The sequence below is a fragment of the Magnolia sinica genome, chromosome 11 (genome assembly GCF_029962835.1).
Source record: "Magnolia sinica isolate HGM2019 chromosome 11, MsV1, whole genome shotgun sequence".
In the NCBI taxonomy this organism is placed as follows: domain Eukaryota; kingdom Viridiplantae; phylum Streptophyta; class Magnoliopsida; order Magnoliales; family Magnoliaceae; genus Magnolia; species Magnolia sinica.
Genome location: NC_080583.1, coordinates 344,906 through 366,762, shown reverse-complemented (window position 1 = coordinate 366,762; position 21,857 = coordinate 344,906). Strand labels below are relative to the sequence as shown.

Here is a 21,857-nt window from a genome sequence, read left to right as displayed (position 1 = left end):
AATATGAATTGCTTGTCACATTCAGGAGTTGAATTGGATTTGGAACTGGCAAATCCCATTGGACAAATCCCAAAGCACATAGTTTGAAAATCAAGCTACAAATCTATGGATTTACAGGGGTGCTAATTTGGGAACTCAACAAAAACAAACACCAAGGTTTGAAATCAATGAATTTAGAAAATCCTTGCCCCATATTACCTCACTCAAAGTGGAATATTGCTTATTGGAAAATGCAAGGTTTTTTTTAATATTTTATTTTTTATTTTTTTTATTATTACACACTCACTCACTCACACTCAGACACACCACAATGGGCACTTGAACCCATGACCTCTGTGTTGAAACTCTTGCGAGTCTACCACCGAGCCATGAGTAGGGACCCCCTTGGAAAATGCAAGTTGAACCAAGATGCAGCATTAAGCAATTAAAAAAAGGAAGCTTATTTGCTCAATTGTAGGCATCTGATGTAACAGTCAAGAAGTTGTTCCATTCAAGAGGTCTACTACTCCCATTCACAAAATTTTACTGCCTTTATGTAACAAACTTCAAAAGCATGAGCGACAGATGACTGTCACCTATATTAAAGAAAGTTCTAGTAACATTTTTGCAAAGGGGTACATCTTGAGAAAAGCTACCAAGTTAGCTTATGGGGGAATTAAACAGGGTTCAATGGAGATGGTTATTAGTTTGTGGTATCACTTCTTCTTCTTCTTCTTCTATTTTTTTTACACGAGACGTCTTTTAAAGTTTCTAGTGGTTGCTTGATAAGTGCTGACAAGCAAACCGACCCCTATTCCAATGCCCACGCAGATTCCGAGACTGATCCCAACACCTACTCTCACGCCCGCGTTAAACCATGAGAGTTCCCCATCCTCACTCTCTATGTATTTTGCCCTCGAGTAGAGACTGTCGTAATCATCGTCATCACTCTCTTGTTCCCTGAATTCCAATAACTGAAAATAAATGGAAGAAACAGACGAGTTATTTAGTCCTACAAGGCAAGTTAAGGATCAAAGAGGAGAATATAAAAATGTATGACTAATTCCGTTTTCTTTTTGGTGGATAATGCAGGACTTATTCTCAAAAGAAAAAAAAAAGAATAAAATATTCCATTACATGGATAAGAGCATACTTTGGACCAGTTTTTCAAATTCTCATTTTCTTGAATATGCATACATGTCAATCAGTTCAATCTCAACTTTTGACATTAGGATGAAAACAATAAAAATGATATGGAAACAGGTGGTGGAAAAGGAGGAGCAATTGCCAATGGGTTGAAGAAATGGTTGAGAACTTATTGACTTTTTGTGTGTATATCCATCAGCATCATGTGCTCAAATTTTCAAGGCTGGATTTGATGCAGGATGCGTGCATCTACTGTTCACTTAATTCAAATCTCTGGACTTACTAAAAGAAGGCATCAATAAACCTTTTCACGACTAATTTCAGTCCATTGCCTCCTGCCAATGAGCACTACTTCAAGCCACACTCACATCGAATTCATATTAAAAGAATTAGATGGGGCTAACAACCAAAGTGCAATTGTTTCTCATGAAACAACTGAAATACCGCCAATTTTCCACAATATAAGTATGAATATCCTCAAATTTCTAAAATATATCAAAACATTATTGATGCCGCAACATGCATCTGGCAGACATGCGACATGGGAGAAAGCAAAAGCTGGGGACTAAACAGAACTGAGCATATCAAAAGAAGAATCGACACCAAATCAAGAGCTGAGCCTCTTGCCTAGTTGTTGTGGCCCAATTACTGCAACATTGAAGTAATGTGTTCCAACCCAGCTTACCCAAAGAAGGAATGAGAATATGAAGATGGCTGAAATACCACCAAATTTCCAAAATAGAAGTACAAATATCCTCAAATTTCTAAAATATATAAAAACACTACTGATGCTGCAACATGAATCTGGTAGACATGCGATGTAGGAGAAAGCAAAAATGGGACTAAACAGAACTGAGCACATAAAGAAAAGTATCGATGACAAATCGAGAGCTGAGCCCTGTGCCTAGTTGTCATGGCCCAAGTGCTGCAACATTGAAGTAATGTGTTCCATCCCAGCTTACCAAAAGAAGGAATGAAAATAAGAAAACAAACCTAATGAAAAGATTTATAAATTTTGCAGAACATGAAAATATGATGGAGGTTAGACATTGGTATAGCTGCATTCTAAGGTATCATTTTATAAAGCTCAGGCTTAGATATTATGGAGTTCCCTGAAGTACTCTTAGCACAATCTCCTATTTTACGTTTTATCAATTTATAGTGCATTACATGCTTTTAAATCGAATAACAATAAATGTATATATGTATAGATAAATGGTCACTAATTTATTTGGCTGCGCAAGTTATTGTACAAACTTTATTATCTTTTTTTTTCTTCTTTTTGGAAGGATACAAAAGTTATTATCATTTCAGGTTCAGTCCCATCTCTATAACAGTATCACCTGACTTTAGCAGTTTGGAGAGGAGCATCATATGGCCAACTGTTCTTGTCTTTATACTGTAAATCTAAAAGCCTGAACATCGAGGAGGGAAAATAAAAATAAAAAAATGCTACAGCCTGTCATGAGTTACATCTAGAGAAAGTAGAATTAGTCGTTGAGAAGATAGATTAAAATTTTCAAACACCCATCAACAGATTTACTATTTTTTCCTTCTTTCTTTGTTCTGGAACACAGTAAATTAAAGATTCAAGATGGGTAGTGTGATTTCTTTTTCCCAACTCAAATCTAGATAAGGTGGGTTGTCTGTATGAGGAGGTTAAAACCAAAAAGGCAAAGCCCCAAGACAGATGGATATGTCAGGTTCTGGTATAACATAGGACCCAATTCACAGATAATATTAATATTCAATTCATAGCTTTGGAATATGTGCCATGCCCATACCCTTACCCATTAATCATGGGGTGCCACAGCAAGAAATGGGTTGTATGATAAAACAAACATGTCCACATGCAAGGAAACATCTTGTAAACCATAAAGCAAATGCAATACACTTGAGATATTCATTCCAAAATGCAAAACCAAGATAAAAGATACCTATAACAGAATGCAGCATGATTACCACAGATAAAGAGGAAATTTATGATCATTTGGTTCAGTGATCCAGCCATTGATATGGTGGGCACCATTGTGGATGGACCATCCCATGAAAATCTCCCAAATTGGAAGATCATCGCAATCCAAATCTTTGGCCTTTTATTTTTCAGCTGAGCGGGGACCCGTTTCGATATTTCCTCTCTATTTGCAGGTAACTGATCCATGGGGCTATAGTTATTCCATGGTAGAAACTTCTTGCCACAGCCCATCCACTGTGGGACCCATCAGATGAACAGTCTGGATTGCTGAATGATGCGCCCTGCTTATACAAAATCAAGACTAGATGATGCAAATCAAATTCTCAGGTTGAAGATTATATATTAACTTTCAGATATGATAAAACAAGAAGAACAATAAGAAGTTTGGGATCAATTGCCTGCAAATCAAGGTCAGAAGGTACGTCGGTCTTGCTTTCGGTTGTTTCATACTCTGGGATTGAATCCAACATTCCCTTCCTCACATGTTTCTTCTGAAAACTCAACTGAATTGTCTTCGTCAAGATGATAGGAGTACCGGAGAAACTACCGGCGACATAGACATCCACTGTTGGCAAAGGCAATTCAGGACTCATGTATTGTTTTGCCTTCAAGAAGCCTGCCCCCGAAGTCTTCAATGGCTGGAAATTCATGCTCCACCTTTTGCTATGGTTCTTCGATTCTCCGGTGAAACCGTTACTGCACATCTCTAGAACTCCAGAGAGCAACAGATCATCTCTATCATATACCTCAAATTTCACACTCCCAGTCATCTTTATACTATCTGTGCTTACAAACGTGACTTCTTCAGCTTTCTTATCGACCCTATCCCTTCGTAGAAGTGAGGAAACACTGTCAGAGTAAATGCTACTTCGCCCACTGTTCACATCAAGGAGAGTATCAGGGCTCAGTGGGATATGTTTGAGAGTGAGATACTCTGGGGTCGATTGGTCGACCTCAAAATTGCTGACTCTCACATAGAAAACCCTCAGATCAAACCAAGACGACAACTTGGGCTGATAAGTAGAGTGATTGATGATCTTTCTAGACGGATCAGCAACACTATCTGCAGTCGCGGACTCGTAACAGCATTCCATAGTTGGAGTAAGATCGCTGCAGAAATCCTTTCACATCAATACAGATGAAGACTTGAAAAACACCATAGGATGTGAAATCACCAACCTACCAAAATCAATAGAATAGTTAAAAGATAACACGAAAATCATTCTTATCAGAATCAAACAAGTGATCAGAAGAATCCTGTTTCTCAGAACATTAGCAAAAAAAAAAACATGAAATAAAAGGAGTAAAACTAAGAAATTCACCTACTCAAAGACATGACATTGTTAACACGGGATAAAAGCCCATCCACACAAAAGAATGAACAAAGGAGCAAAAACCCATATAGAAGGAGTAGAAAATACAAGGAAAAGAGAATAAGACCAACTGAATAGAGAGAAACCCAATTCAGAGGACTGAAATTCGACTTTGAAAAGACCAAAGAGAAGAAGGAAGAGAGAAACCCAATTGAATTAATGGAGAGAGAAACCCAGTTCAAAACAACAAAACTCCACACTAGAAAAGTTGGAAAAAAAAAGAAAAAAGAAAAAAAGAAAGAAAGAAAGAAGAAGAGGAAGCCAATCCAAGGAAACCCACAATAATACAGAGCTGAAGCTGCCCACAACTATTTTTTAAGTAAAAGAGAACAAAAACCCACATAGAAAACAGGATAAAAAAAAAAAAAAGACAATTCAAAAACAAAAAAGAAAAGAAACCAACCAGAGAGTTTAAATCCTAACAAAAGCTTCAATCTTTTCGCTTCTTGCTTATTCAATTACAAGGTGGGGTGATCAGAAAGAGAGAGAGAGAGAGAGGGAGAGAGCTCTGTTTGGCTGTTTATTTGACGTAGGTGTGACGGTTCATATGCCGGCAGCTTTGTTCGAACGTGCCTCTCTCTCTCTCTCTCTCTCTCTCTCTCTCTCTCTCTCTCTCTCTCTCTACAATCTATCTCTCCTTTCCTTGTAAACTAGATTATATTCGCAATCGATTCCTACAAAACCACATACTTTATTTCTTTCTTTAAATTTATTTAAATGAAGGAAGAAATACATACTGCAAATATCCTCCTCCACACGCCTCTCTCAATTCAACAAATGAAAATTCAAATCAAATGATCGGAATCTAAAAGCTGATGGATCTTCTTGTCTCTTTCAAAAACCTCAACCAAACATAGAATTTTGATTGTAGCCCAATCAAAATTAATAAAAAAACAAGAACCACCCAAATCGAATTTTCTTCTATACTTAATGGAAATCAATCGAAGAGGTGGGGTCCACTCCCCCCTTTTCTTTCTATTGGGTTCAATTCAACCTATCTTATCTAATGAAATTCACCTTCACCACGTAATAACATGCCTTCAAAAGGGTTATTTTCGGCATCTGAAAGTGCGCAGGATAACCATGTCCATGCTACTGCGTTAACGTCCTTTTCGTTTCCTTCGGAAGATGGTTGCTAAAATTACTAATTTGCCCTTGTCTTTTCTTGAATGTACCACAGCATTCTAAAACAATGAGAATTACGCTGTTGTATACTTCTAGTTCGATTTGGATACTTTTTCAGTATAATACATTCATCTAAACCGTTAATTACGTCCATCACATATTTCTTGCACTACAAGGAAAAATCATACTGATTTGACGAACTGTTAACGATTCGATCTGTGTTCTTTAAAATGGACGGTCAAAATCGTTTATACAAAATAGGTCCAATCAAAAATTTCATCCATCTATTCGTCAGGGCCATAATGGATTGCTTATTATTCTAAAGAATCATGTTTGTTAGGCAATTGTAACCATCCCATCCATGGTTTGGAAAAAAGGATGGCTATAGAAAATAATGACAAATCAAGGACGGAATGGATCATCTAACCGATGAAAATTTTGAGTGGTAGCTCATTAAATGTGTTTTGGACATAGTGGACGGTTCAGATCGATTGATTACGCCACCCAAGTGAATTCATTCAACTAGGAACATTATAAGCACTGATATTGCTTCTCGTTAATTAAACAATATTTCTGCTTAAAAATACCTACTTTTTTCTTTTTTGGGCTCAAAGATTGGCTGCAGCCTTTGGATTTTTGGTACAAAACAATATATGCTAGGTAATTTTGAGAATTGTGTGGCCCACCGTGATGTATGTGTTTCATCCACGCCGTCCATCTGTTTTTTCATCTCATTCTAGAGCATGATCCAAAAGATGAAGGAGCTCTAAAGGTCGAATGGATCACACCACAGTAAACAGCGGTGATTGAACTGCAACCATTAAATACTGTACGGAGGCCACAAAAGCTTTGGATTAATCCGATATTTTTGTTTTCCCTTTGTCCAGGTCCGTGTGACCTTATCAAGGGGTCGGTGGGCCCTAGGAAGGATTCAACGGTGCGGTATCATTATCCTCATTGTTTTCCCTTTATCCAGGCCTTATGAATGTTTTAACTATGTGAGAATCATTGTTCTACTTATATTTGTAGTGTGGTCCACTTAAGATTTGGATATGAATCATTTTTTGGTTCATGATTTAAAATGATTTTGAAAAATGTATGAACGGTGTGGATATAATAAATACATCATTTAACTATGGTCTCCTTTGAACCGTTGGTACAACCCGGAGCAGCTGGAGGAGCGGCAGCGCTCGTCTTCGCACAACAGGGACCCACACTAGCGAGATGGGAGATGCGTGGTACAGTACCAACCAATCCGCTTCCTCACAGATTTTGTGAATGAGTCTGTAGGAGGTGACTGTTATTAACGGACTTTCGTTACGGAAGACCCGCAGCTAACTCGCGAATCCAAGACACGACATTACGTAACATGGCGCTTTCTCTCTCTCTCTCTCTCCCTCTCTCTCTCTCTCGACTCGGATTGGATGGTAGAAAAGCCCTGTGGCCCTACCATGATGTATGTGTTTTATCCTCTCCGTCCATTCATGTTGCCAGCTCATTTTATATCATGGCCCATAAAATTAGACAGACCCAAAGCTCAAGTGGACCACACCATAAAAAACAATGAGGATTGAGATCCTACCGTTAAAACTTCTTGGGATTAACTTGATCTTTAAATATGCCTCATTTTCGAGAGCTACTGAAAAATTGGATGGACGGCATGGATAAAATACATGCATCTTGGTAAGGTGCACAGGCCTTTTCCCCCCTCCTAGCAGGTAGTGGTGGCGTCACCATTTAATCCACTTCCGGACCGACCACTTGATATGATGCAGATTGCGTGGCGACCCAAAATCCACATAGATTGGTGGTGTTGGGACTTGAACCCAAGTGCGGCGCCGCTATGTGAGAACGCCTAGCAAATTTGTAAGTTGTTAGGTGCAGTAGATGCAAATCAGGTAGACAGGCCCTTATCACCATCCACAGTGGTGTGGTGACATGGCAAGATATGATTGGCCAGTGGTATACTGTGACCTGAAGAATTATTATTATTATTTTTAAATAAAGGAAAAAAGAAAAACAGACTATTTTTGTGATCTCTTATCACTTATATCCTCACCAATCAAATCTCACCACATCACCACAATACAGCTGAGGTCGTGAGCTCCTCACCACCTAATTTGAGTCGGATTGAGTACCGCACTGGATGCAGTAGATGGCCTAATCAAATTCTCCCACATATCAAATCTACTGAGCTATGTGGTGTTAGGTCACGACGCCATTCATGTCAGAATAATACGGGCTATTAGGTGGAATGCAAAGATGAGTCCTATCTCCAGACAATACATGTGGCAGGATGCTGTAAATAGAAGAAAAGTGATTATAAGATCATCTAGTAGCTTACATTAAGCCATCCATCATCTAAGCCTTATTTCAATTAATCAGGACTAGCTACGGAAATTATGTTATGTCATTTCACTCTATTAAGCTCACGCCTTTCATTAAATTATAGATTATGGAGCTTTTTGTTGTGACCTTCATCCATGTTCTTTTAAGCCTTTTTTCTAATCTTTTTATAGTCTTTAATTTATAAAAACTCACTTTGAATCAACATAGTTCTTAGTTTCCGTTGCACATGACTAAATCATAAAAGTATACTTTTCCTCGTCTTATTATCTATTTATGCTATGCTTAAGCTCCCTTGAATGAATTTATTTTTAATTATGTGCTCCTTCATCCTACCACTCATTCATCTCGACATTGTCATTCTAGCTACACTAATCTTATGAATATATTGTCCTCAATTGCCTAATGTTTTATCTCGTAAAGCATGATTAATTTTATAGTTATCTCATCCATGCCAAGGCCAATACATGGATGGGCCCGATTGCCATACTGGGAGATGATATGGCGGAGTGTCAATCAAGGTTGTCCATTTAGTGGGCCTTATCAGTCATTGGTTGTGTTTCAAAACTTGCATATATTATACATTCCAATTCCTCACTTTCTTCCCTTTCTGCAATAAAATGTTGACCATTAACCCATATTGTTTTCCATTTTTAAAAAGATTTTGTTTATCATGTCTGAGTAGTGGGATTGTAATTATGTGAAGTGCAGAAACGTGCTTGTATACTGAGAAAGAGTTAGAAGGAAATCTACTGTGCAGTTCCTATTTACAATCATGAAAGTCAGTGTTACAGATAAATCCATGTTGTTGGGATTTGCAAGCTACTATCAATTGAGAAATGAAGATTCAAGTTGGGAATTACTATTTCTGAACTTTGCACACTCCCTACTTATGGGTTCCATTTCCAGATGGGAACTTTTCCAGTGAGGAAAAGGACCACTAATGGTAGTTTACCACTATTTTAAAATGGTGTCAACTCTTCAAGTTTATACATGACATAGCTGTAGGGCAATTCAGACCCATTCAAATAACTAACCCTCTTTTTTTTTCTTTTTTTTTAAAGGGGGGGCGGGGGTTAGCTTGTTAGTACACACCCATGTCAGTACACACACTCCATGTTAGCCACCCCCGCTAGGGATCGATACCAAGACCTCAAGTGTTGAAACGAGGTATCTCCACTCAGTCTGTCAGTTGAGCTATGGATCTGGGTGTTCAAATAACTAACCTTAAGTATAATAGACCATAGCCTAAAATTACTCTGAGAACATGAAAGTTACCATCTGATTTTGCACGACTCACTAGTTTTATTTTAACCATCCATTCAATAACCATAAAATGGATGGTTAGGATTACTTTATTAATGTGTTTCAGACACACTCTCCATTCACGATGCACCCCTTAATTTTGGGGGCGTGGACCATACATGAGTGTAACATGGGAGGAGATGAACAACGGCTTTTTTTTTTTTTTGATAAAAGAAAAAGGTCATAAACTATTATAGGTCTCTAACAATAGTGAAGAGCCGCCATCAAATGGATGACTTCACTTTAATTATGTAAATGTCCTTTATTTTTCTTCATGACCTTATCATATCTTTAAATAGCGTATTATTTTAGCCATGAAGATTGATCAATTATTATCAATAGCTCTCGGGATCTATAATCAGACTGTAATTGTTCATAAGACATGTACTTAGACTGTAATCATTTCTGAGACCTATGATCTGACCATAATCATTTCTAGTAATTAGACCATAATTGCTCCTAGGACCGATAATCGGACTGTAATCACTACCCGGAACTTGCCCATGATATTATATATTTTTTTCTCAAACGAGTCACATATATAGATCATCTACATGGAGAAGGTCGGATTCATCATGAATGTCACCAGGCATAAGTATGAGATGGGCCATGACATCAAATGATCAGCAATCTAACCCAACAAACATGTTTGGCATACCTTATATGAATGGATCCCCCTGATTTTCAAATTATGTGAGATTCATGATGGGGTTACCCACTGGAATGGATCCAATATCTTAAAAATGTGGTATATTGGTGGAGGTACAAATAGGTTAATGGAAACAAGGCACTACCTGAACATTCATATTTGACCATTTGAAAAACTAATTGGATTTCTGGACCCTTGAAGACTGTACCATTCATGGGTGTAAATGTTTAGTGGCAGGCAATTGCTTGCCAAGCACACATGGTTACAGAAAAGGCATCATTGTGCCATCTATAATCATGCCAATTCTACACATTCATGAGCTGTTGCAATTTGAAACTCATGAGTTGTTGCAATTTGAAACAGTTGTCTCATTCTCGAAAATGTATTTTAAGAAGATGAGATGCAGAGACAAGTTGGATTTTTTTTGGGGAAATTTAATTCCTAAGAAATATGCAGATTCTAAAGATATATTACAGTCATTGAAGACAGGTAGTGTATGTAGATGGGAGAAAAAGACTCCAATAAGGGTAAGCTTAGTTGTTAGTGCTACAAGTCATTATATTCTGAGTAGGCCTTTTAATAAATAACAAACTAACAAAGTAACAAATAATACCTCTTTAACATACATTCATGCTGAAAATACCAAGTGCTATGCACTTCTAGCTAGTTACAAAATATCGATGACATAAGAGCAACACTAGCAATAAGATATCTGCAGGTAAGAAAGGAAAGTAGAAAAGGTTCTGTTTTTTAACACAATCTTGGGGAGGAATGAAGACATTATCATAGTGCATGTGCAGTGTCTGTGTGTGTAGAGAGAGAGAGAGAGAGAGAGAGAGAGAGAGAGAGATGCTCTCCTAGGAACCGGTTCTCATGAGAACTCGTGTGAAGGGTTGGGCAAAAGATCGAGTTGTTTTGTAAATCAGGTGGGCCCCGGTGAAAATCAAGAGTAGAAATTCCCTCTCACTTTGCTATGGCCCACCAAATTTTAGTATCAAGCTAACTTTTGGGCCTTAAGGGTTTCATGACATGACCTATGTTGTGGACCATTAGAATTTTGTGCTCGCATTACATGAGATGAGTTCTCAAAAAATTCTCACGAGTTCTTATTAGGCTCGATCATTAGAAGAGCATTTTAATATATATTTTTCAAAATCTTTTTGCCATGGTGTCTTCAAAAGCGACGTTCGTCATGATCAAGGATGTCTCTAGATGTGGTCACAGAATGGGACGCCTCGCTCCCAAGATGAATGCCTACACCCTTATGTTGTTCGTCATCATCTCCAATAACTCTACATTTGAATTCGAATCTTCCATCACGCAGGACTGATCAGTGATCGATCTAGACTATCTAGTTCTTATACTAGCTTTGGAATATTGGTCATGGCCCAATATACTTGTAGCTGGACAAATCTAATTCAACCGCGATCATGCAAATGGGCAGTCCACGAACCTTAAATAAACGACAATGACTAAATGATTGGGGTATATCATGATAAAAAATAAAAAATAAAAAAATAGTTAGGTTGAATGGCCTTAACTTTATACTTGTTTAGTGGCTATACAAGCTAATGTACAATCACACTATCACACTATGGAAGTATTCTCTCTCTCTCTCTCTCTCTCTCTCTCTCTCTCTCTCTCTCATTTTGTCACTAATGGCTAAAATAAATAAATGCATAGCTTCCAGCATGTACATGTTATTATCTATACCAATTTGTTATTATGGAGCTATAATAAACCTTTGTACCTCTACACATGGCTACATGAAATGTACATGCAATATTCAAATAATGTTTCATGTGGTCCACCATGTAGGTAGGTTGGCTTGCATTTGATATATATGCGGCCCCTTTGATGAGTGGATCACAGCCTATGAATACTATAGTTTTAGCCCATGTTGGTTGCACGATTTGGGCTTTAAATAAGGCACCTAAGAGACTAGCTAGCATAAAAGATCCTTGCCCAATATCAAGGCAAAATCTCATGACTAAAAAGACTAGAAATCTCATGGGTAGGCCTATATTAATTAGAACGAGATGGCATACACAGGGTTGTATATTCCAAAACAATCTTGTTATCTCTCTTTTAGGGTTTTACTCTTGCATAGGATTCGGCCACCTTTGTACCACTATTAATGTGAGTTGGTTAATCTATGTTCTTTGTTACATGGGCATCCATCATGGGCAGAGTTATTAGAGGCGTGGACTATTTCATCATTCTTTTTTAAAAAACATATGTTAAGAGTTTGTTCAGGTCATTACTGTGAAAAGTAATGTGATGTGATACATTGTATGTTTCTAATTCTTCTTTTTTAAAAAAAAAAAATAGAATTATTATTATTTTTTTGGGTTAGCTTGTTAGTACACACACTCCATGTTTGCCACCCCCGCTAGGGATCGATACCAAGACCTCAAGTGTTGAAATGAGGTATCTCCACTCAGTCTGCCAGCTTGAGCTATGGATCTGGGCGTATGTTTCTAATTCGCTTCGCAAAGTTGGTGTTCTAGTGATCGGACACCGTATACACACTAACGACAGCCCACTTGATGAAAGTGCTCTTTTCTTCTTCTTCTTCTTCTTTTTCTTTTTCTTTTTGATGAGTGGACCAACCTATAAGGTAATTAAGAGTCCAACATCATGGCCCCAACACCCATCCACCTCTTCCAACAGGTGCACCCGGCCCCATCAATTCTTTTAGATGTACAAAATATCAATTTCGTTCAAATCATCAGGTGGGCCACACGCGAATTCTTATTTTTTTGGGTGGCGTATAATTGAATCTTTATAATGGATTGCCGACCTAATGATCCCATCAGCCTCAATTTTGAGCTATGTAATCTACCAAGTGGGGTTTAACCGATGAGTGATTCTAATCTTAAACAAGTATTCTTAGCTTATGAGTGTACGCTTAGGGCACTTTTAAATTATATTCCTGGGAGTCATTCTCATTCTATGGTTTGAAAAGAAGAAAGACAGTTGGGTCCGCATTAGCATTCCCCAGTGCAATGGCAATCACTTTCTTTTTTTCTAATTTATTCCAATCTACTATGATGTAAAACACAGTCTACCTAGGTATGAAACATCGTAGGGTTATAAAAATATCTTAAATGTATATTTGTATGATGGATAACATGTGTTGGCTTGATTGATTTAAATTAAACATATATAGGAAATAAATATATTTTTGCCTCTTTTTTATTTTATATATATATATATATATATATATAAAATTTGTGGTGTACATGTTGGGCCAAGCTGTAGTGCAGTGTATCACATGGGTTCTTTTTGTGAAAAATGTTTTTTTTATTTTTTGAATTTTTTTTATAAATTTTATAACTCTTCTTGTGCTTTTTTTGGTGGGACACAAAGTGATACACTGCTCCTTGGTTTAGGTTGGCCTGCATTTAATGTATTTGATGTATATGTGGCCCACAACAGTGATCCACTGCTATTATATAACAGTTATTCAAATAATGCTTCATGTGGTCCACCGTGTAGGTAGGTTGGCCTGCATTTGATGTATGTGCGACCACTTTCATGAGTGGACCAGCCTATAAATACTATAGTTTTGGTCCACTTGATGAAAATGCCCTTCTTCTTCTTCTTCTTCCTTTTTTTTTTAAAAAAAAAAATGAGTGGATCAACCTCTAAGGTTAGAGTCCAACATCATGGCCCCATCTCTCAACCACATCTTCCAACGGGTGCACCTCATTATGTCTTCTAGATGCACAAAATATCAATTTTGATGAAATCATCAGGTGGGCCACACATGAATTTTTATATTTTTGAGTGGCATATAATTGGATCTTTACAATGGGTTGCCGACCTAATGATCCCATCAGCGTCAATTTTGAGCCATGAAATCTACCGGGTGGGGTTTAATTAACTGATTAGTGAGTCTAATCTCAAACAAGTGATATTCTTAGCTTATGAGTGTGAGCTAAGGGCACTTTTCAATTATATTCTTAGGAGTCATATTCTCATACTGTAGTTTGAAGAGATTAAAGACAGTTGGGCCTATGTTATCGTTTTTTTAAGGAGAAAAACAATTGGGTCCACATTAGCATTTCCCAGTTCAACTGCAATTGCTTTCTTTTGCTCTAATTTATCCTAATCTACTGCTATATAAACCTCGATCTAGCTAGGTATGAAACATCATAGTGTTATAAAAATAAATATTTTAAATGTATATTTTTCTCAATATACTTAGATAACATGTGTTGGGTTTGTTGATTTAAAACATAGGAAAGAAAGACCTATGTATTTTTGCCTCTTTTTTATTTGTATACTTGCCCTACGTCACATACGGAGAGAGCCTGGAAAGTCTTTATATTGAAATCTTTCATTATAGATTTTTGGTGTGCATGTTGGGTCAAGCCATGGTGCTGTGTCACATCAGCCTTTTTTGTGAAATGTCAGTTTTTTTTCTCTTCTTGTGTTTTTTTTTCCTTTGGTGGAACAAAACAGTGATCCATTGCTCCTTGGTTGTTGGTGCACCTTACTGGTGGCCAACCAGTGAGTCCCACATGTCAGGCCTGGCTTCCTTAGTAAGCCGGCTTTTCAATAATCGATATCCTTTCTTTCTTATATATTTCGTTTTGTACAAAACCCTCTTTTCTCTTTCTTCTTCTCTTTTTCTTGCTAGGAAAATCAGTAGAAGTGGATTTGAGTTTTGTTGGAATATTTGGTTGAATTAAATATATTATTACAATCGAGAACCAAAAAAGAAAATAAATTTTGAGAAAGAGGACTTATTGAATTGAGTCGAGGTGTGACGTAAGTCAATCAACTTGAAATCGAATTTGCTCCCCTTGGACAGTGTCCCAAGTGCAACAAGTTTTCAGAGTAATCGACTTTCAGGATACAATAACTATGACTCGGTCCCAACGGTGCACTCACTGTACGTGGGCTCGAACCGCTTGCAGTTTAACCCGAAAGTGCTGAGTTGACTCAGCGATGAACTCAACAATCAAAATTCTTAAAACAGAATATCAGATGGTTTCGTATATTTGAAATGTGAATAGTCTTTATATAGACTTCGAAGTGGTGCATAAGCACCCTTTAGAAAGAGTTAAGTCCGTTGGGTTTAAACTCAACAGATGCAACCAATCGGAACGGACACACCTCTCTGATTTAAAGCGAAAAGGCACAAATGCAAGTACACTCTGGCAAATAAAGTCCTGCGAGTACTCATACACACATATACCCACTCGAGTACACTCGCATCGCACCGCACCCGCACCCGCACCCACGCCCAGCCCATCTCGTCTCATCGTGCACACGGGCTCGACACGGCACGGCACGGCACGGCTCGGCTCAGCGCGCGCGCGTGTGTGGTCAATGACATAGATTAGAGCTATTGCCATAGCCCCCGACAGGACCAAATTCACATGCCCCCTGAATGGGGCTAAAGCCCTAAGGCAAAAAGCCCATTTTATATACAAGATGTTTTTCTTTGTCGAATTCAATGTGAGAGAAAACCTACAACTCAAAAACATCAAAAATTAATTTTAAATGTGGAGGGAAACCGAAAATTTAAAAATCAAATTTTTAATGTTTATTTTGAAACAAAATACAACAAGTTTATGGTTTGAGCCATGCATCAATGTGAAGAACTATATATATGGTATCCAAGGAACAAAAGAGTTATGACTCAGTACATCAAGACTTACGTTCTTGTGAAAGAAAATCTATCTTTAAGACAATAATTGTGACGTGTCCTAGTTCTCTTCTTTCGTTTTTTTTTTTTGTAAGAGCAAGGTTTTATTTCTATCTCTGATTTAAGACTCTATGTGATTTCTCTATGTACCGAACCAACAACATGTTCAAAGCAATCAAATTCACATCTCAAAGTGTAAACATATGCCCATTAATGTTTCTGAAAAACAACAAACAACTTAAGTAAATCCAAAAACTGACAAGTACAATTCATGTGTAGATGCAAACTTTTCGTGTTTGTATGATATATCAGCCACAAGAAAGTTGGGCCAACCGTAAAGATAACATAATTTAAATAATTCTCTGTTTCATGAGCAAACCATCTTTATTTTGCTCCAGGTAATCTTCACGGTGGGGGCCTCCTCTCATGCCTCTTATCACATTCATACAAGACAAGTTGGCATGTATGGAGACATTGCATGTCGCTAGAGTTCACATACAAAGAGTACATTCCTCAAATAAAATGTTATCTGCTAGTGATTATACCAAAAACTAATAGCTATATATTTAGAAACATAATTAAAGAGGGTTATGATATAATGTGAACCAACATCACAGTTATCTTGTAGCCTCATTCACATCCTTAATGGCAAGCATGTTATTGATTTACGTCATTCATTAGTTAGTGCACCCTATGATAGCATATACTAAAGTTAGGTAGTTTATTCATCAAGTAAGCCACTCATATTTCTTGATTTTAGATCATTTAACTGCCTATGTTTCTTATGTAAGAATTGTTAGAAATGGAGGAGAGAAAGGGGTAGTGCGGCACCAACCCCTAGTGGGCCCGCTACTTGGCACAACCCCATCTCTCTCTCTCTCTCTCTCTCTCTCTCTCTCTCTCTCTCTCCCTTCTTCCATTAATTTAAGAAAAGCCACGCCTATCTTTTTTTGGGGAAAAGTTGTGTCTACCTTGTTTTGGGAAAGACTATTATGAAATGTCTTAAATTTGTAAATGATACAGGGGTTCAATCGATCGACGTCGATCAATTGAGTCAACCCTAAATTATACGGATTGGTCTCTAGATAATTTTGCACAGTCTCAGTCGATTGAAGTCTTGGCTCAATCAATCGACGATATTTAGAAATTACTTGTAAACTCTCTAGAGAGTTTTGAGTATGTTCGATCTCTATAACATGGGAGCTTGATTGATCGAGTGTGTGCTCGATGTGCTTGATCGATTAATCCTTAAATCGATGGCACGCGTAGTTTTGCATAATTACGTGAATTATTTTCTATTTCAGGTATAACATTATATATATATATATATATATATATATATATATATATATATATATATATATATATATATATATATACACACATACATATACATACATATATATATATGGGTGTAATTGTGAGATTAGGATATGCTAATCAATGACTAATCGTTTCTAGAGTTTGGGGAGGATAAAACGAATGTTTTCCGATATTGTAAGTGGTTTCATCTCTTATACTTTTGCTTTCATGGTGATTCGTTGCCGCTTTGTGCCTTGGTTTTTTTTCTACAAAAGTTTTTCCAAATAAAATTCATGTGTGCTTATGATTACTTTGCTTACGTTTGTTTAATTTCATGTAATTCAAATTTAAGATTCGCTTTTACGGATTCCTAACAAAGACGGCACTAACCTTGTTTTGTCATATTGATATCTAAGGTGAGGGAATATGGGGATGAGATAAGACATGTATGTTATGTACCACTTATGCTATTGAATTAGGAATGTGAACTGTCTTGTCTTCTCATGTATGGTTGATTTGAGCAGGCCACCGGGTATTATGTGTTATATTTGAGATGAAAAATAGAAAATGAATCACTTAAAGATAGGGTTAATGTGCATTATGATGTCACTATCTTTAAGGTGATATTCGCACCCTACTAATGATTAAACCAATTTGCAAGAGGGTTACAACAAATTCGCCTCTAGGATACAATAAGCCTCTTCTTCAAGACCGGAGAAATGTGGGTTTCAGCCTTCAAAACTGAAAAACCGCACCCCGAACGCACTTTTACAGCATACAACCCTAACTTCTATGCTATTATAATTTATCCCCTGAAAACTGTTTGTAATTTACTGCTTGAAAATCAGTTACAGTTTAGCGTTTGAAAATTGTATCTTTCCAAAAATGAAAATGGTGAAGAAGAAGAAGAAGAAGAAGAAGATGGAGAGGAGATTGTTGGAATTGTGAATTCGGATTAACCCAAAGATAGGTTTACATAGAATCACAAGAGATGCTTAAGGCCCTTTTCATGAAAAGACATCTTCTTCCATAGTGTCTTTTCATCAATGGTGGTGACTTTCCAACAATGGCATCCCTCCATTTCAAATTCAAAAGATGCTCCCTTTACCAAAAGGCATCACCATTCACACCAACAATCACCAAAACTACAACCATTCTTTTCCAAAAAATAAAATATCTTTCTTCTATTTTGAAAAAACCCAACAATCTCCCACTATTTTTCAAAATACAAAGGTCAGGGTATGTAAGGAAAATATGTGCATAGGAGAAGGTGTCTTATGGACTTGAACCTTCACTTAGTGTAAATAAATCAAAGTTGAATCAGAATCCTTATTGACTATGATCTTGAACTAAGTATTCTATATGACACAATCAGACATGTTACACACACATATATTTCAATTGTTATGTGTTCTAAAATTATAGTACATTAACAACCTTATGCTCTGTCCTGGATTCATGAGTTCATGAGAGTAGCCAAAAACTCTCGAACATCAGGAAGCAGCCCCACTTCCAATACTCATATAGGTGAGTTCTTATGAATACCCCTGTAACTATAGCACCCTTGAAAGAACTTATTAAGAGCAACAGCTTATCTTCCTTTTTATCATTACAAGTACCCAACACTATACATATATCTAAGAATGAGATAGATAGAAAATATACAGTGCTGCTTCAACCACTTCCTATGAGGTACTTTGCCCATTGAACATATTAACTTAGGTTGAGTTTTCCTCATCCAGTGTCTTTGAAATTGACTTAAGTCTCATTTCTCTTGATGTTCTACTAACAACATCCCTTACCAGTCCCTTGGTGAATGGGTCCGCTAGATTCTGGATAGATCGTACATATTGTATTGTTATAATACTGTCACTAAGTAGTTGTCACACAAAACTGTACCTTAGACTGATATGTCTGAATTTTTCATTATAAGTCTTGTTATATGTCTTTGATAGTGTCGCTTCACTATCACAGTAGATAGAGACTGGTGGTAAAGGCCTTACCAATAATGGTATTTCTAATAATAGGTTTCTTAACTATTTTGCCTCTTTACTACTAGCTGCCAAAGCTATGAATTCAGATTTCATGGTAGAGTGAGATTGCAAGTTTGTTTCTTGGATCTCCAAGAAATGACAACTCCTTTAAGTGTAAAAATTCATCCACTGGTAGACTTGAATTCATTAGAATCAGTGATTCATCTTACATCACTATACCCTTCAAGTACGCCAAGGTAACAAGAAAAAAGTAAACCATAGTTAATAGTTTTTCTCAAGTATCTGAATACTCTAGAAACAATATTCCAATGATCTAAACTTTGATTACTTGTAAACTTACTCAATTTACCTACTACAAAAGTAATATCAGGTCGAGTAAAAATCATGGCATACATAAGACTGTCAATCACTTTGGAATACTCTAACTGAGATACATTACGACATTCATTTTTAATTAACTTGATATTAGAATAAAAAAAAAGGAGTAGAAACTGGGTTCTTATCATAGTGATGAAACTTTTTAAGTATCTTTTTAATATAATGTGATTGAGATAGAGTTATACCATCATTGTTTCTTAATAGCTTGATAGCTAAAATCACATTTGCTTCACCTATATCTTTCATGTCAAAATTAGATGATAAGTATCTTTTAATGTTATTTATTATTTCCAAACATGTACTAAAGATTAACATATCATCTACATACAGACATATAATTACTCCTTTATTATCAGATAATTTTGAATATACACATTTATAAGATTCATTAATCTTAAAGTCATATGAGGTGACTACTTTATCAAATTTTTTATGTCATTGCTTAGGTGCTTGTTTAAGTCCATATAACGACTTAATTAATTTACACACTTTATTTTCATGTCGTGAAATTATAAAACCTTCTGGTTGTTCCATATAAACCTCTTCATCGATGTCACCATCTTAAAAAAGTTGTATTCACATTCATCTGATAGATTTCTAACTTATGAATGAATGTTAGAGCAACTAAAACTCTGATAATTGATATCCTTGCTACTGGAGCATAAGTATCGAAAAAATCAATATTTTTTTTGTGTAAATCATCTAACCACTAATATGGCCTTAAACTTTTTTATAATTCCATCTGGTCTTAATTTACCTTTGAAAGTCCATTTACAGCTTATTGGTTTTTATCTTGGAGGCAGATCCACAAGTTTTCATATTCCATTTTACAATATAGAATCCATTTCATCGTTTATAGCTTCCTTTCAAAAAGAAGCATCTTCATATTTAAGGGAATCATCTATTGTTATTGGATCATTTTCTATGTTACAAACCAACATAGTTTCCTTTGTTATGTTATCTTTATCTACTTCTATTAGCGGAAGGTAGAAGTCGGGTCTGAAAGATGTACCTTTTCTGAACCTCTTGGTCCTTCTAGGTTCTATGTCCTATTTATCGAGACTTCTGATATCTTGATCAGGTATTTGAGAACTATTGGTTGTACTAGGATCTTGAGGTCTTGTCTCTTTTCTAGTTATAGAAGAGAATGATTTTTCATAAAACTCCGTATCTCTAGATTCTATTATAGTGTTTATCGGGATTGTATGATTAGACTCTACAACTAGAAACCTATAAGCCTTGATATTTTGTGAATATCCTATGAAAATACACTCAAGAAATCTCAACCCTATCTTGGGCCTTTTAGGATCAGTAAGCCTAACTAAGACTCTACAACCCCATACCTTAAAGTATGAGATGTTAGAAATCATATTCTTCCATAGTTCATATGGAGTCTTACAAGTCTTAGAGCGAGGTATCCTATTAAAGATATGACAGGCAGTCAATAGGGCTTCTCACCAAAATCTTGAACTTAAACCTACATTATTGAGTATAGAGTTTACCATGTCTATGAAAGACCTGTTTTTCCGTTCTGTTATTCCATTTTGTTAGGGTGAATAGGGAGCTGTAATTTGGTGAATTATACCATAAGTTTTGCAAAACTCCAAGAATTATAAAGATAAATATTCTTCTCCCCTGTCCGACCTTAGAATTTTAATATTTCGGTCTAATTGGTTCTCAACCTCTGCCTTATATATCTTCATTTTTTGTAGTGTCTCATCTTTATTCTTCAATAGGTATACTAAGGTATAACGAAAAAAATCATCTATAAAGGTTATGAAGTACTTCTTTCCCCCTCTTGTTATTAAACCACTCATTTTACATATGTCACTATGAACTACGTTTAGGAGTTGTGATTCTCTTTCCACCTTTGGAAATAGTTTTCTAGTTATTTTAGATTGTACACAAATACTACATTTGTTATTAGGTTTTGTATACTTATGAATTAGATTAAGATTAGACATATTATCCATTTTACGATAACTAATATGTTCTAATCTAGTATGTTAAACATCATGTGAATCAAGCATATAAACGGAAGAAGAATTTTCATTTATAAGGTTCAATTTGAACATTTTATTGGATACATAGCCCTTCCCTACATATACTCCATTTTTAGACACAATCAATTTATAGGATTCAAATAGGAGTCTGAATCCAAACTTAGTCAGTAGACTAGTTGATATAAGATTCTTCCTAATATCCGGTACATACAGCACATTGTTCAGAGTAAGGACTTCTACGGAAGTTAGATTAAGACGTACCTTCCATTTTCCTATAACCTTGCATGTGGAGGCATTCCCCATAAATAGTTCTTGATTATCCCCCACTAATTCGTAGGAATTGAACATGTTGTAATTTCTACAAACATATCTGGTAGCGCCAGAATCTACCCACTATTTAACATCATCATTCACCATATGAACTTCAGAGACGACATCTGTCAGATTCATGTCTTCCGTCATATTGACTTGTCGTTTCTTTTCTTGTATTTTCGGCAGTCTTTCTTAAAGTGACCAGGGATTTTACAAAAGAATAATGGACCCTTCTTGTATGTGTTCTTTTTGAACCCTTGGTTATTAGATTTAAGCCTATCATCTTTCTTGAAAGGTGGCTTCTCTAA

The 21,857-nt window shown here is 36.4% G+C and overlaps 1 protein-coding gene across 5 annotated transcripts; it reads right to left on the bottom strand.

The window, feature by feature from the left end:
- Positions 1-467: 467 nt before the first annotated feature.
- On the bottom strand, positions 468-5,536 carry LOC131218493 (uncharacterized protein At1g01500). 5 transcript variants are annotated; one of them, XM_058213051.1, is made up of 3 exons: positions 5,211-5,530; positions 3,499-4,279; positions 468-953 (listed from the first exon to the last, which is right to left on the bottom strand). In XM_058213051.1, exons 2-3 carry the CDS (start codon positions 4,192-4,194, stop codon positions 726-728), a joined length of 924 nt encoding a protein of 307 aa, XP_058069034.1. In that variant the 5' UTR covers positions 4,195-4,279; positions 5,211-5,530; the 3' UTR covers positions 468-725. The 5 variants fall into 5 exon arrangements, with proteins under 5 accessions (XP_058069034.1, XP_058069035.1, XP_058069036.1 ...); XM_058213052.1 differs by lacking the exon at positions 5,211-5,530 and adding an exon at positions 4,877-4,952; XM_058213053.1 differs by lacking the exon at positions 5,211-5,530 and adding an exon at positions 4,423-4,684.
- Positions 5,537-21,857: the final 16,321 nt, after the last annotated feature.

Coding starts and splice junctions, on each gene's coding strand:
- LOC131218493 (XM_058213051.1), bottom strand. CDS start 4,194: ATGGAATGCTGTTACGAGTCCGCGACTGCAGATAGTGTTGCTGATCCG. Junction 954..3,498: donor CTTCTGACCTTGATTTGCAG/GCAATTGATCCC, acceptor ATTTATTTTCAG/TTATTGGAATTCAGGGAACA.